The sequence below is a fragment of the Nicotiana tabacum genome, chromosome 13, assembly GCF_000715075.1.
Source record: "Nicotiana tabacum cultivar K326 chromosome 13, ASM71507v2, whole genome shotgun sequence".
Taxonomy (NCBI): Eukaryota; Viridiplantae; Streptophyta; class Magnoliopsida; order Solanales; family Solanaceae; genus Nicotiana; species Nicotiana tabacum.
Window position 1 is genome coordinate 81,782,391 of NC_134092.1, and position 16,338 is coordinate 81,798,728.

The 16,338-nt window shown below is 37.9% G+C and overlaps 1 protein-coding gene across 1 annotated transcript; it reads left to right on the plus strand.

Annotated features, from left to right (window-relative positions):
• The first annotated feature begins 2,256 nt into the window (after positions 1-2,256).
• LOC142168193 (secreted RxLR effector protein 161-like) lies at positions 2,257-2,625 on the plus strand. The gene has a single exon (XM_075228849.1). It carries the CDS (start codon positions 2,257-2,259, stop codon positions 2,623-2,625), a length of 369 nt encoding a protein of 122 aa, XP_075084950.1.
• The last annotated feature ends 13,713 nt before the right edge of the window (positions 2,626-16,338 follow it).

A 16,338-nucleotide genomic window follows, 5' to 3' on the forward strand; every position in this document is an offset into this window, starting at 1 on the left:
ATCAAATACAAGAAAGCAAAAATAAAAGTTCAAACTTGCAACCTAACAATATATACACCTACAGCTAAACCGTTAGCTCCCCGACAACGGCGCCAAAATTTGATCACGCCCAACTATGTCTTATAAAAAGGACTAAGCGGTCGTTGCAAATATAATCCGGTTTACAAGTCCGGAGTCGAATCCCACAGAGAACTAAGGCTTAACTATAGTTGTTTAATATCGCTAAGAAACACAAGTCCAAATAATTTCCTAATTATAAAGATTATAATGTTTATTTTTATCTAATTAACTAACAAATACTAGAAAGCACTAAAACTATCAATTAACATTGATGAAATTATAGACATGACTAAGGAGGTCTAGAGTTATAATTTCCCTAATTGTCAGAATCTTTTCCGCTACGTTTTCTACAAATTTGCCTAAGTCTTCTCTATCGACCATGAGCACTCTAACTGTCGTAACTCTCTCCCGAGTAATTACCACAATTTACTAGACATATTTTCTCGAATTATGCTAGCTAGCATTAAGCACAGCTCACTCAGATCGCACCAAGGTTTCCTTATCCCTAAACCCACCGTTAAACCTCCGTATTGATCCCTCATATACACTTAGGAGTGATGTTGTTCAACAACTACCTAAATATGCACTCTCTCCCGAGTAATACATACTAAATAGGCATAGCTAATTGAGGGCCCTTCAATCAACCACAAGAATAATATAGTTGAACAAATAGAGAAAATACTACAGCAAATCTATATTAACATAACAAGAAAATCATCCTTCAATAGGTTCCATCAAAACCCTAGATTAGAAAGTTAGCTACTCATACTCATAGTAACAATATCCCAAATATTTTGCATAATTAAAATACAGAGTAAAGATGAAAAGATGTAGAAATAGATGATTCTAACTCCCAAGAGGTGATTCCACCAGCTCTCTTTGCCTCTAGTTGCCCAAAAACGTGGCTGCTGATAGAACCTCCAAAAATGGGGTTGCTGATAGAACCCCCTTCCAAGTGATGTTTTAGGTCTATTTATATGTGTAGAAGAAACCCTAAACGTGTGGGTCGGGTCATATCAAACCCGGAATGAATTAAGTCTTCAAAACTCGGATTGGACCCGGCGTTAGGCCTGGCGTCGCCAGCCTAACACCTGGAATTTGGCTGGCGTCGCCAGGCTAAAGCCTGGTTCAGCCTGGCCTTAGGCTGGCCTCACCAGGCTAAAGCCTGGTGCAGCCTGGCCTCGCCAGGCTAAAGCCTGGTCTCTCCTTTTCACTGTTCTCAAGCACACTTTCAACGTTTAAATATTCCTTTTGCTCTACTTTCATCTCCAATTCACCTACACATAAAATAGACTCCATTATGCACAAATAAAGTGTAATTTATCATTAAAGCATGTAAAATGCAAGGCACATAATGTACGAAACTATAGAATTATAGCCACACATCAAACTACCCTGAAATAGAGGTCCAAATGCCTCCTGGACCATAGGCATGGGACGGGTAGTGCACGCATAGGGTACGACTTAGAATCAAATAAAGCGCTTTAGGTAAATAACTTAAAGATAGTAATAGGGTAGCAGGAGATGATAGTCTGTGCCCACTGAATAATATGAGTAACACCCCATCTTGAGGGAGTTACGAAGTATTATTTATGTTGCACGGGGTGATCATTTAGGCTAAAAAACTTAGGATCCCCCATTCCTGTTAAAAAAGTTCTTTCTTTGTCCAAATTGTTTCTTTTGTCTTAGATTATTTCACATGATTTGAGTTCGTCCGAGACCCACTGTTATGGACCTCGAGGAGTACCTAACACCTTCTCCTCGAGGTAATTTGATCCTTTACCCGATCTTTGGTGACGCAAACTAGTAATCCTGAGTCATTTGCAAATAGGTGCCCTAACGCGCCTTAATCCATTAGGTGTCGACTCTCTCTTTTAATAACCCTTCCTTTTAAAAGAGTTGTCAACGTCGAAACCCAATTTCGCGAGAAAAAGGGGCGCGTCAGTCCTCGCATTTTGATATGAAATACCTTGGACAAGCGGCACATATCCTTGGGATCAAGCTTATGCGAGATCGCAAGCGAAGGATATTAGGCTTATCCCAAGCACTTTATATTGATACTATTCTCACCAGGTTTAGCATGCAAGATTCCAAGAAAGGTTTTCTTCCTTTTAGGCATGGAATCTTTCTGTCAAAAGATCAGTTCCCAAAAACGACTGATGAGATAGAAAAGATGAATCTGCTGTAGGGAGTCTCATGTATGCTATGCTATGTACTAGACCTGATATCTGCTTTGATGTTGGCATGGTTAGTATATTTCAGCCTAATCCTGGACGAGAATACTGGACTGTCGTTAAACATATAATCAAGTACCTGAAAAGGACTAGGGATTATATGTTGGTTTATCACTCAGGTGATCTTGTACCCATTGGCTATACTGATTCAGATTTCCAGTCAGATAGAGATTCTAGAAAATCTATCTCAGAATATGTTTTTACCTTAGGAGGTGGAGCCATAAGTTGGAGGAGTATCAAGCAATCATGTGTTGCTGATTCCACCATGGAAGCTAAATATGTGGCTGCATCTGAGCAGCTAAAGAGGCTGTTTGGCTTGGGAACTTTCTAAAAGAGCTTAATGTAGTTCCTTCGGTTCAAGCATCAATTGTACTTTATTGTGACAATAGTGGTGCAGTTGCAAACTCGAAGGAACCAAGAAGCCATAAAAGAAGGAAGCATATTTAGCGTAAATATCATTTAATTCGGGACATAACTAAGAGAGGTGATGCAAGAGTGTTGAAGATTGCGTCAGAGGAGAATTTGGCAGACCCGTTTACAAAGAGCTTGCCATAGAAGATTTTTGACAAGCATGTAGAAGGAATGGGTGTTAGAGTTATAGACGCATGGTTATGAGTCTAAGTGGGAGATTGTTGGGATATACTATTAACCATGCACTTTAGACATAGTATTGTATTTTATTCTTTATGGAACAATTGTTTATTTAATTTATTCAATTCAATAAAGTACTATTTTAAATAGATCATTTATTACATGTGTGTCCTTTAGTTATGTAGTAAACAATTTAGTATATGAAGTCTTAGCTAATGCACAGAAGATTAAATTATCGGTTCTCATAATTAATAAACTATGTTCATAATTGAAGATATTATTGGGCAATATATCTTGATGATTGTCGCACAAGATTATAGTATAATTTTTCTTAATTATGGGAGTGGTTTTACTCCGACTTCTTGTGCTAGTATACTTAATGTATATTGAACGGACCAAGTAGAGAAAAGATGTTTTGTACTGAATATATATAAAATATTTTCTCTAATTCATTAAATGAGCTTATACTCCTAATCTTGATATAATTATTATGATCAATGTGATTTATTTATTATTTTGATTTATCAAAAGGTACAACTCTATTCAGAGTTAAAGTATGCCTAATAGATTAGACAATAACGAATAGCATTTGTGAAATAATAATAATTTGATAGAATTCATGACTCGATTTTGAGTTTGATGATACCCCTTTATGTAAGCTTATAAGTTTTTTATATGAAAACCCGGCCAGTGGATTTTGTATTCGTCACATGAAATAGTTTAAGCGGAATTATAGAGGATTTAATTAGTTGATTAAATTAAATTATCAGTGATTTAATTTAATTAACTGGTATTTATGATCTTAACATGGGAGTTAAAATAAGTGTTAGTGTATTTTCGAAATTCAGATTGAGGAGTTCAATTGCAGTTTTTAGTGGAATAAACTGCAATTAATTATAGTAGGAATTAATTCATTTAAATTTTTGAATTAATACTATAATTGGTTGCCTCTTACTATTTCTGTGGTCCCTGCTATACCTAGTAAAAATCTGGACCAACTTGGGTAAAAAGTGACTTGAGAGAAAAGTCATCCTGTTGAGTTAGAGTAGGATTCTACTTGCACAAGTAGAATCCTACACATTTTTGGAACCCTCTAGGGCTGAAAAATGAGTCTACATAAGGAAGACATTTTCACCCAATAACGTACTTTTCAGAGTTATATTGTTCTTGTCTACTCAAAGCAATTTTGTCCAAGGTTTTACTAGGACCATAGTAGAAGACTGCAACCCTGGATTCTTGCTCCGTGGAGGACCTGTTCAACGATTTCAAGAGGTTAGTGCTTCTAATCTCTTAATGATATCATTGTCTAGTTTACATGTATGTGATGTCTGAATTGTATGCTTGTTTCCGCTGCGCATGTTCTAGCACACAGAAGGAAAATGAACTGAATGAATCACCTTCCATGGAGTTGCTTCGTTAGTCTCAAATTTTCCATAGCTAAACTTTAACATGTTGTCTAATGTCGAGGCACTCATCGACACCAGTAAACCATCACCAATTTGAACCAAATAAAAACTCGGATTGGTGTGTCAATATGATAAACACATGGAACCTGATATGAGCAAGGATGTGAATATCCATGGTATAATACTCATAACCATATGAATTTGGTGAACCAAAGAAGTGGAAATCAACCACGGTTGTAGTAGCCAAGGCTTGCGGTGGTTAATAGTAACCTTGATTGAACATGGTCGTGAATTTGGGGTCGAGAATCGTCGGCTCTGATACCAATTGTAGCGATTTTCACATTGGAACAATGAAAAACAAGAACTAAAAAGATAAAAAAAATGAAAGACTCAATTTTCATTCAATATGTTTTAGACAGCTGGCTCTATCCGAATATAAAGACCTAAAAGGACTAAGGGTCTATCTGGCATTGCTAACAATTAAGGGCTCCTAATAAAATAAATTATAATTGTGGGGGTTAAATTGCAATATGGAGACCTGAGCATTCCTTCAATCCGTTACACATTATGAGGCTTAATTTCACTGATGGTCATTCAACTATCTTTTAATTTCACTAAAGTCACTTAACTATTTTTTGTCACTTAAAAGTAACTAAACTTTATCATTGTTACTTAAAAGTCATTTTGGCTCAAACCCTACCATAAATATGATTTAATGAGAAAAATTCAAAAATAAATACCACATAAGTTTAAATGGGTCATACCCACTAAATTCATTTCTCCCTTAATGTGATTTGACCCATAACCCAAATGGATTTCAATAGGGAAAAAAACGCACACCCCTAATAAAATTAGGTCTTGTGATTTTTTTGTGGGGTTTTTATCGTACAAATACAATATTTCTTTTGTCTAGACAATTGCAATAGGTTAAACAATTGCAATGTCTGTAATTGCATGTCTATTGATAATTTTTGTTATGCACTTTACATGTGTTCTTACTAAGCAGGTTATTTGTATGTTGGTGTTGCTTAATAAGAAACATTTTGAAATTAATAGAATGGTAGTTTGTGAAAATAAATTCTTATTAGCTTTATTATTCTTGTATGCTTATGATACATTAATATGTTATGTGAGATGGATACAATCCAATTTTAACTTCACAAGAAAATTATAAATATGTTATGTGAGTTGGACACAGTAGTATTTTAACTTCAGTAGAGTTACAAAACTACTCGGATGGGGCATACAAACAAGAAAATTTTTTTAGTATAGAATAATTATGGGCATTATGTAACAGAAAAGGCAAGAATTTTGTAGTATAACATAATTATTTTAAACTAATGTGGAATTAATTTTTTTTTTATAGAACCCATTTGGGTTATGGGTCAAATCACATTAAGGGAGAAATGGATCTAAAGTGGGTATGGTCCATTTAAGCATATGTGATATTTATTTTTGGATTTTTCTTATTAAATTTTATGCCATGTCATATTTATGGTAGGGGTTTGAACCACAATGACTTTTAAGTGATAATGATAAAGTTTAGTTACTTTAAGTGACGAAAAATAGTTGAGTGACTTTAGTGAAATTGAAAGATTGTTGAATGACCATGAGTGAAATTAATCCCATATTATGGACATTAATTGGCTTCAGCTATATAAGAACCTATCTGTTTTGTTCAATTTATTCATTCTATAATCAATCGTTGCTTAATCTTATGCAGTCGTTGTAACACTTAGTTGCCCTAACATAAGAGACGTGACTTTTGCGTTTCTTTAACATGGCAATATAATATTTTAAAGAGAAGAAAGTTAAAAAATGGAGAAAAAGAATAAAGGATTCAGTAAAACAACTAAACCCATTCTCGATTTTTCCAATTTTATAGTCACCATTTACCCTATACCTCCGAAGAAAAACTTGGATTAAAGGAAAATGCAAGAAAATTTTAAGTACAATTTATGTTGTCCATCTATAATTATACAAAGACTCTACTTCAACTTATTTCTACACAAACAACCTATTGTCATAGAATCTGGACTAGGCGGCGGTACTAAAATCCATATATAGGTGTGTGAAATTTTTAAATCAAAGAAAATTTTTAAAAAGGAAAGCTAGATTGCACACAAAATCAGTGCCACAATCTCATCCAAATAAACACATCAATAAACACAGAGAAAACACACACAAAATGCGAACAATAAATATTCATCTGTGGCAATATCACAACGTCTTCAATGGCATTGTCAATTGTCATGCCATGGTATCATCAAACTTCGACTGCCATCTCAATTTAATCCACATTGTCGCTTCGACCGAATCGAATCCATAGGGTTCCTTGGATACTTCAATTTTCTTTTTGATTCTCCGCTCAATGAAGCTTTTCTTCTTCAGAATAAGATTCTGACTGGCTGACTTGGGGTGAGGAATAAGGAATAAGAAAACAGGTTTATGTCTACTGCTTATCTTTATTTTTTTTTACTGGTCACGTGAGATGCTCATGGAATCACCGTTAGTTTTTACAAGAGTTAACCAAATTCTGTTAGTAGGACTAAAGGCGCTCTACTTTAAAAAACTTAAGGGATTAAAGATGCTCAGGGGAATAGTTAAAGGACAAAGTTAGATCTAATCTCAAAGATAAGGGACAATTTTGGTTAAAAACTTCCAAAAGATAATTAATCTGAACTATGGTTTTACTAGTTTGAACAGATTGGCCTCTTAGTCATTGTTGTCCAGTTGAATTTTCCCTTATCATTAACTTTATACTTCCAAAATAAGATTAAACGGAGGAAATGGTTCTCATTAAAATAAACCTAACGCTGGACACTCCCATCATGGACAAAAGAAACACTTACTTGTATCGATATTTACACCAAACTAATTAACAAAGGCAAAACTTATGTATTGCACATACACTTTATTACTTAATCATAATTAAGTAAGCTATATATTCTCAGTTTACTTTGTAACACGTTCAGGTTAAATGATTGATTTGGTACAAACCAGAGGTCTCGGGTTCGGACTTTAGGAATTAAAGTAATTTACCCTCAACATGAAGTTTCCAATAGGAAATTTGATTTATTCAAGCCTAAAAAAGATACTAGACACCGAGTGGGGAATTAAAAAAAAGTATTTTTCGTAGTGAGGACCGCATTTGCTAACAAAAATATGAGGAAGGAGCAATAATCTGGAGTCCGGAACCAAAATGTGGTTCTTTTGGACTCAAAGAATCAAAATGTGTGGAAAAAAATATAGAGACCAAAATATATATAACGCCATTTTAAATGGCGCTATACCTCAACGGCCGTTTGCCTGTTAAGGTATAACGCCCTTTTAAAAGGTGCTATATATATATAACGCCCTTTTAAAAGGCGCTATATATATATATATCGTTAAAGTATAACGCTCTTTTAAAAGGTACTATATATATAACGCCTTTCCTTACCGCGCTATACATATTATGTGGGCCCACCAATAATTTTTCTGGGCTTAACTGACATAACAATAATTCAACTGGGTATAGCGCCCTTATTTAAAGCTCTATACCTAAAAATATTGTACCCCGGGATTTGTTTTTGCCTTATTTAAAGAGGTTAAGGATTTTCTAAAAATCCATTCACAAATATTCTCAAGTCTTCTGAAATATTTCTTCGTTAAGTTATTTTGCATTTTGTCATAATGTTTGAAGAGCGAAGAATAAGGGTTTCATTATATTGGGAGGGTGAGGTTGTGGTGGCTAATAACTCAGTAACCTATAGTTTATCTCCACAGTGTCACAATGGAGTACGATATATTGATATCGTTGTTATGTAAAACAATGAGTGTGAGCAAACATTCGGTGAACCTTAAAGTAACCGGAAGATATCTGTATTATGTCACACCGCAAGGGGTTGCTTGTTATGCTGAGTTTAACATCGAGGATGATGAAACTCTGAGAGATTTTTTGAGGACTCTGGATGAATACCGGAAATTTTTTGTGATAAAAATATTGGAAATATACGTCAAGGTTGAAGACATTCACAATAATGAGGTTGCGCAAAACAGGGATATCCCTCAGTCATCGAGTGGTTATTTTGGAGCAGTTTTAGCCGAACAGGTTCCGGCTAAAAGAGTTTGGCTTATCTAAATTTATCTCTACGGGTGAATGAGGAGCGAGAAAATAATTTCTCTCCTAGTTTACATAATTCACAAGATGAGTAGTAAACTTTATTTTTCCTTTGTGTTACGATGTTTATTTTTGCTGTATTGAATTTGTATTAACACTCATATATTTCACACGGGGTACCAGCCATATATGAATTTTACAAGTTATGAACCAATGCCTAGTTAGAATTTGCCTAGTTCTGGTGTGTTGGATCATGGTGGTCCATCCGGGAGTCATCACCAACAGGATAATGTCCATCATGGGATATCAACACATTACGAATTGTAAGTGAAGTGATATAGCTATATGTAAAGTATTTATCAATTTTAGTAACTCATTATTTTGTTGGTTGTGCAGTGAAAACGAGCATCTTGAAGGTCCTGTCCTTACTTAATTGCCCGAAGACGACATATTTAATCGGGATCTGGCAGATGCACAGAGTTAGAAAAAGAATAGTGATTATGACAACAATACCGATAAGTCTGGAGATGACACACCCTTCCCTGATGAGGGTGATGATGAGGAGGAAGAGAATGCAGGACCTGATTTGACGAGGGAGCATGCTCCACCCTCCGTTAGACCAAGAGTGTATGAGTCCCACGTGCCGTTTCATTCAAGGGAGATTCCCTATCTTGATCATTTTCCAAGTATGCCGGATGTGGATGCCCTCACAAGGGATATTGACAAAATTCGGACAGTAATGTGGGATGAATCTAGAGCAACGGTGCTGTCAAAGAGCATGCTTTTTCCCGATAAAGCGCATCTAACCAGGGCGGTGCTAATGTATAGCGTAAAAGAGTGTCGTAAGATCACGGTACACGAGTCATCTCCAAATGTATACAAGGTAGTCTACCATAGATGGTTTACGAGTTGTAATTGGATGTTGCGTGCGAGGAAGAAGAAAACAAATATGTGGGTTGTGGGTAAATACATTGGCACCCACAATTGTGAAATGGACACATTCAGTAGGAATCATTTTAACTTGAATGCTGACTTGATTTCTCTTGTCTTGATTCCACAGATTGAAGCGTCCATAAGGTACAAGATCAAATAGAGTATAACATCCATCCACCAGGAATATGGGTGCACCATTACCAAAAGAAAGACATTTCTCGGGTGCAAACGTGCGTTTGAAATTATTTATGGTAACTGGGATAAGTCCTTTGCATATCTACCTAAGTACATAGCTGCATTGCAACACTTTAACCCTGGGACTGTTGTTGAATAGAAGCGTGAGCTGAGTCTGGGAATACCAGAACATTATTCAAATATGTGTTCTGGGCATTTAAACCAGCAATTGATGGTTTTCTGCATTGCCGGCTGGTAATATCCATAGACGACACTCATGTCTATGAAAAGTATGATATTAAGTTGTTGATTGCCATTGTAGTAGATGCTAATGGAAGTATATTTTCCTTAGCTTTTTCCATTTGTGCCAATGAAAGCCAAGATACGTGGACACTATTTTTGAACCACTTAAAAAAGCACATTATCAAACAACGTTCAGGTATTTGTCTAATATCTGATCGGCATGATGGTATTTTAAGTTCTGTACAAAATTTACCTGCATGGCAGGAACCGTATGCCTACCACCGTTACTGTGTGAGGCACCTGAAGGCCAATTTTTAGAAGGCATATCCCAACAAGGATTTGCATGATTTAATGTAGATGGCTGCAACAGATCACCAAGAATGTAAATTCAGGAGGTACATGGAATCTATCAAGCAGGAAGACGAGGGAGCCTATCGTTGGTTGATGTGACATGAGCTTGACAAATGGACTTTGCATGCGGATGGTGGCAGAAAGTGGGGAATTCTGACTACAAATGTGTCAGAGTCTTTCAACGGGTTATTGAAGTCTGCACGTGGATTGCATGTCACTGCCATGGTGTGGATGTCATTCAAGCAGATGGCAGAGAGGTTTGTTGAAAGGGCTAGAGGTGCATCGTCATTGATGGAAAGGGGTGTTGAATTTATACCAATGCCAATGAAAATATTTGAGAAATACAGGCGACGAGCACATTGGCATTCATATTTACAGTATTGCACTGAGCAAAATATTTTTGAAGTTCGCACCGCTATCCATCAAAATTGGAGAAATAATACACACACCGTAAATGAAGCCATAAGGTTATGCTCTTGTGGGAAATGGTCCATCTACCACATGTAGTGCTCACATGCCATCAAGTGCTTTCAACATACATGTTTAGGGGCAACCAACTACGTTGATAAAGAATATAGTTTTGTTGCATACTTAAACACCTATAGTGGGCAGTTGCAGCCAGTAGGTGCTGAGCATTATTGGCCGCCGAAACCATTTAAAATGGCATGTAACAAGGACTATGTACGCCAATGACAAGTGGAAAAAAGAACGCGTATACAGAACCAAATGGATGTTGGTGATACCATTTATGTGCGCAAATATGGCATATGCTCGCAAACAAGACATGACCGTCATAAATGTCCTTCAGTTGGTTTGAGTGGCAGTGGTAATCCAGCTCCTGGTGAAAATTCATCTAATGTGCCTAACTATCAAGGATACACATAGTGTTTTGTTTCCATAATGTGATTGTAATAAGTGTATGTACTTGTTTATCTTGCAGAATGTATGAAATAAAATTATGTTTCCATTGCTGTTAAATCTTATTGATATTTAACATTAATACTTCAGTATAACAATCTAACATAAACCCATTTTAAAAAAAATAATTATCTTGTCGACCTGGAAAGCTGCTCGCCTGCAAAAGATATCTTCTGGAAAAGCTGTATTGTACCCGAAAGAATCTTTAACACGCGAAGCATAGCACGGTGAAATACTACGTTATGTGTGTTGTCTTGTCGACCTAAAAATCTGCTCGCCTGCAAAAGCTATCTTCTGAAAAAGTTATTTTGTACCCGAAAGAATCTTTAACACGCGAAGCATAGCGCGGTGAAATACTACGTTATGTGTATTGTCTTGCCTATAAATAACTAGCGCATTTTAGTTATTATCTGCGCTTAACCAAAACAAATAGCAAAGCTTTTCATAAATTTTTCATTTTTCTTGCGTTAATAAATGTCTGGACGCAATGACCAGCCAAGGTGCTATTGTGGCAAACGTGCGATTTTGAAGGCATGTTGGTTAGATGGTAATGTTGGGCGCAGATACTGGATATGTCAACAATTGTTTGGACGCAATGACGGAAATCAATGTATGTTTGAGGAATGGTATGATGAACCTATTAACCAGGAATACTACAAATCATGTTTGCAGTATGTTTGAAATATGAACGGTGAATACCAACGCCAGATCTCTAAAATGCAATGAGAAATTACGGCAGTGCAGGAGAAACTAAAAGAGGCGGAAGAAGAAAAAAAATAAGCTGGAGAGCAGTGAATAATAGGCGGTAGTGACTAAACAAACACATGTATGTGTTGAGTGTAGTATTTTATCTTTATATTTTTCGTGTCATGTATTTTCATTAGTTGTACTGAATTTAAATTATGTTAAGTTGCTATGTTTGTTTTTGTATTGTAGTATTAAACTAATAAAGAACCGAAGAAATAAAAACATAATGCTCATATAATATAAACAATAAAAATTGTTGTTATTATTTACTGAATATCATATGTACATAAAATAAAATAAAAAATCAATGTGTCCTACACCCTGTACGCTTTAAAGCAGCCGTTGGCCTGAGGAGCATCCCATCCCGCCCGGCTACATTATCAGGATCATCCTCATAATGCCTCCTCTTTATCGGAGGATGCGCTGCAACATGATCGTCAGTAGGGTTGGCAGGCTCGGTAGAAGGGGCCGTCGGTCCAGCAGTAACCTACAGAATAATAAGATATTTTAGTAGATGAAATATGTATTAGTAATGTACGTTTTAAGTCACATAAATTTAAATTATCTTACCATGGTCTCGTCAGACTCCTGAATATAATCATCAGTCGCAGCCATGTCAGTATCGCACAAGGTGGCCTCCGTGACGGGCGAGGATGAAGCCTTAATAAAAAATGCGTCAAATATTTATGACTAATCAATGAGATAAAAACAAATATAAATAATAGTAATACAAACAAACCTGCTCCTGTGAAAGATCCTCAGCATCCCTCGATGATGAGCCATAACTCAGTCGGTGCCCACTATCCACATCTCGTGTCAGATGATCATAAGTGACGGTCGATGGGTCAGGAAAATACTGATCTCACTCCTGTCGCGTAATGGACGTGCCCGCGATTAATAATGGAGTTGACGGGGTCACCTACGAAGTCCCTGAAGTAAGCTGAAGGCTGAATGATGGCATATCTCTAGGAGCATGGTCTGGCTCATGGTGGTCACCCGGTTGATCAACTCCAACATCCTCAATAGGTGCCTCAATGCCCCCTTGCTGGGGACCAGCTCCTCGCCGACCCCCACGACATTGTGGGACACCCCTACCTCGTGGGACATCCCTACCTCTTTGGGCACGCCTGCCAAGCCGACCATATTTCGGGTCCACTGGTGGCCCACGATGGTACTGCTCTGGCGCCACATACTCAGCCTCGTATCCTAATCGCTCATCATCTCGGGCTCGCCTCAATGTCCGGGAAGCCAGATCGATAACCTGTCGGCCATACTCGTGTAAAGTGGTTGTTCCCTCGCTGGTATGCTGCTGCATCTGCAGTCCTAACTGCAGTCCCAACTGGATGTAGGCAAATAGCCTGCACAACATGTAAAATATAAATTATGGAATGCTAGGTTAACGTTATAAGTAAGTATACCAAATAACATACCAATGCCTCGTGCCTCCCGGCGTATGGAACGTACCGACCGCCAGCGCGATAAATAGGATTCCCGACAAAAAGTCGGGTAATGCTGTGGTACCAGCCCATATACTCATGCTCACCATCTGTACGGTCAGGTGGAGGGGGTGGCGGAATCAGGTCATGCCGCTGGTCCCAAATATCGATCTGCGCCTCTAGCCATACCACATATGTCTGGTCAACCCTGGAACGATCATCCCGCTGGTAATGTGTCATATGCCAAGCGGGCGGTGGCGGTACAAGCTTCGGGCGACCAAACTGGCAAAGTACTCACTCGGTGGCATGATGCTCGACAATATCAAGCCACATCAACGGGATGGAAGAGCGCCACATAATTCTGCTGGTCGAGAAATAATCGGGCAAACCAGCTATTAGCTCGTCGCTGTATGGCCTCCAAATGAACTATTAAGTAAAAACAGGAAACGTGAGTATACACAACACATATAAAGCCAGGCCAAGTAAACTTAGGTATACATTTACCTGTGCGCCCTCCAACAAATCCAACAAATCCCTTGCAATAGGGGAGATTATGTCGAGCCTCGTACTCCCATCCATATCCTCGCCTATCAACCCACCTCCTAGCAAAAGGGAGAAACGAAGGTGGTGCATCCGGGGCTAAGGGTGGTAGAGGTTGCTGCAATTGCAGGAACCGCTCCTAGGCCCAAACCTAATATACAATGTGGACGTAAAATTTAAGGTATATTTTTACTAGGTATGTTATAATGAAGAGAGTATTCGACTATATTTTCACCTGCATCAACGACAAAAATCCTGCAACGTCTCACTGGGTGCCCATGCTCGCCCGGCACATCTGCATGTACAAGTAACCGAGAACAGCAACACCCCAGCTGTAATGATGTAAATCATCTAGCTGCTCAAGATGATGAATAAATCTCAAGCTAACTAGGTTCCCCGAAGTGTTCGGGAACAAAACCCTTCCAAACATAAGCAACAACAGCAACCTCGTGTACCGGTGAATATGAAGCTCTGGTGTATCATCTGTAATGCCAGCGTGCATCGCCTCCAAATGCTGCCGGACGGGTGTCAACTGCAGATAACTGGCCCTAATTGATGCAATCTCATCCGGTGGCTAGAAACTGGTGAGCCGCTGCAGCATCTCCAGGTACTACAAACCCGTATACTCTCTAATGACATTCGGCAAAGCAACAGGGTATCCATCAACGGGCAGCCCATACAGGACCTCCACGTCCTGAAGCTTGATAGTGGCCTCGCCAATGGACAAATGGAATGTGTGCGTCTCCGGTCGCCACTGCTCTATAAGGGCCGTGATCAACGACCAATCCAGCTGCAGCCAGCTGATCTCCACAATCCTTTAAAATCCCGTATCCTGGAGGCGTCTAACTATACGGGGATGGAGAGGGTGAGCCCTAAGAAAGTCCCACATGTCGTCTACTCTCCTGGCGCAGAACGTCTGGGCCAGTAACTGTCCTTCCCATATGTAGGACGACCTATGCTCGCCCTATAGCAACAGTAGGTCTAGCGTGGCAGGTCCGGGATGCAAAGGCGGAACCTCCATGTCGGCTACGGTAAATTGAACAATATTAATTATATTATTTTACTTTAATATGTTAGTTTTATTATTTTACATGTTAGTTTTATTATTTTTTATGTTTGTTCGCTCCCATGAGAGTGCGGTACATAATCCTGCCAAGGCGAACGGCCCGATCCCATAAGATGTGCGCACTGCCGAGGGTCGAACGGCACGAACCATAGATGTATCTGTTACATCCCATGTTTTCGTACATGAAAATATGCCATAAGTGAATTGATGAAAACTCGGGAATGAGATTATTTTGAGGTTATTTTAAGATTATAAGCATTTTATGCTATTTCAAACAAGTAATGAGTAAATTCATGAAGGTGAGAGGGTAAGCAAATCGAAGAAAATGAATTTCGTCGAAGTTTGATATTTTGGGATAAAATACGGTCGAGCTAAAATACCCGATATTTATGGACTAGTACCATATAAGGTACCACATGGCCATGATAGTAAGGTGTATAAGGTATGTTAAAAATGAGTAGTATTTTAAGTAAGTGGAGATAATTCTTAGTTATGTGGGTAATTGATTAATTATTAGGTAATGGGACATTACCTAGTTAATTAATTATTTTTGGTGGGAGATTAGATAATTAATAACAACATTTGGATAAGTCTAACCCCCCCTCCCCCCCCACCCCCAAACGTGGCTGCCCAAAGGGGATAACTCACACAAAAACAAAGATGGCAAATTTTGAAAGGGTTCTTTGCTAAGTCATCACCTAGTGGGGCCCACACCCACTAAGGTAGGACTTCTTAAATTCAACTAATTTCATACAAGAATGATCAATTCACAATCTTCAAGTCTAATTCACAAGAAATGTGAATTAGAACTAAGGAAAGTGACAAAAGTGGATAAGAGTAATAATTGTCTTGTCTACGTGGGACTATGACAACTAAAGGTTAGTATGACTAATAAGCATTATACATTGGTGTCAGAGATAAGTGGTATTTCTAAGCATTAAAGTCAAGTGGGGCTTACCAAGCAAGACATTGAAAGAACTCATTTGAAACTCAAAGAATTCATTTTTGAAACTTCAAAGAATTCATTTTGAACTCCAAGGATTTGGACGTGCGCTTCATATTCAATAACGTGAGCTTTCAAAAAAAAAGTTCAATAACGTGAGCTTTCATGGATCTTCAAGAATTCAAAAAAACGTGAGATTTCATACAAAGTTATACTACGTAATAGCAACGGGATTTTGCGATTATAAGGGAGTACGGTGTAATCCTTCTCAAGAATATCACATGAATTTTTCCCTACTCCAGGTATGTTAAGGCTATCCCTTATTTCTTTTTGGCATGATCCAAATGATACAAACAAAACGAGTAAAATACGCAACTTTCATAAATGACTCTATTCATAGAAATACTAGGGGTGTCTATATTCTTGATTCCCTATGTGAATTATTATTATATCCTCTATTCACGGGTCTCAGAAAAATACGTATTTGATAAATTTTGTCCGAAAGACATATTGATTTTATGATATTCGAGAAATCTTATTAACGTATTTCATGCATTTATACATATACATTGACCCATGACCAGAAGGCATTAT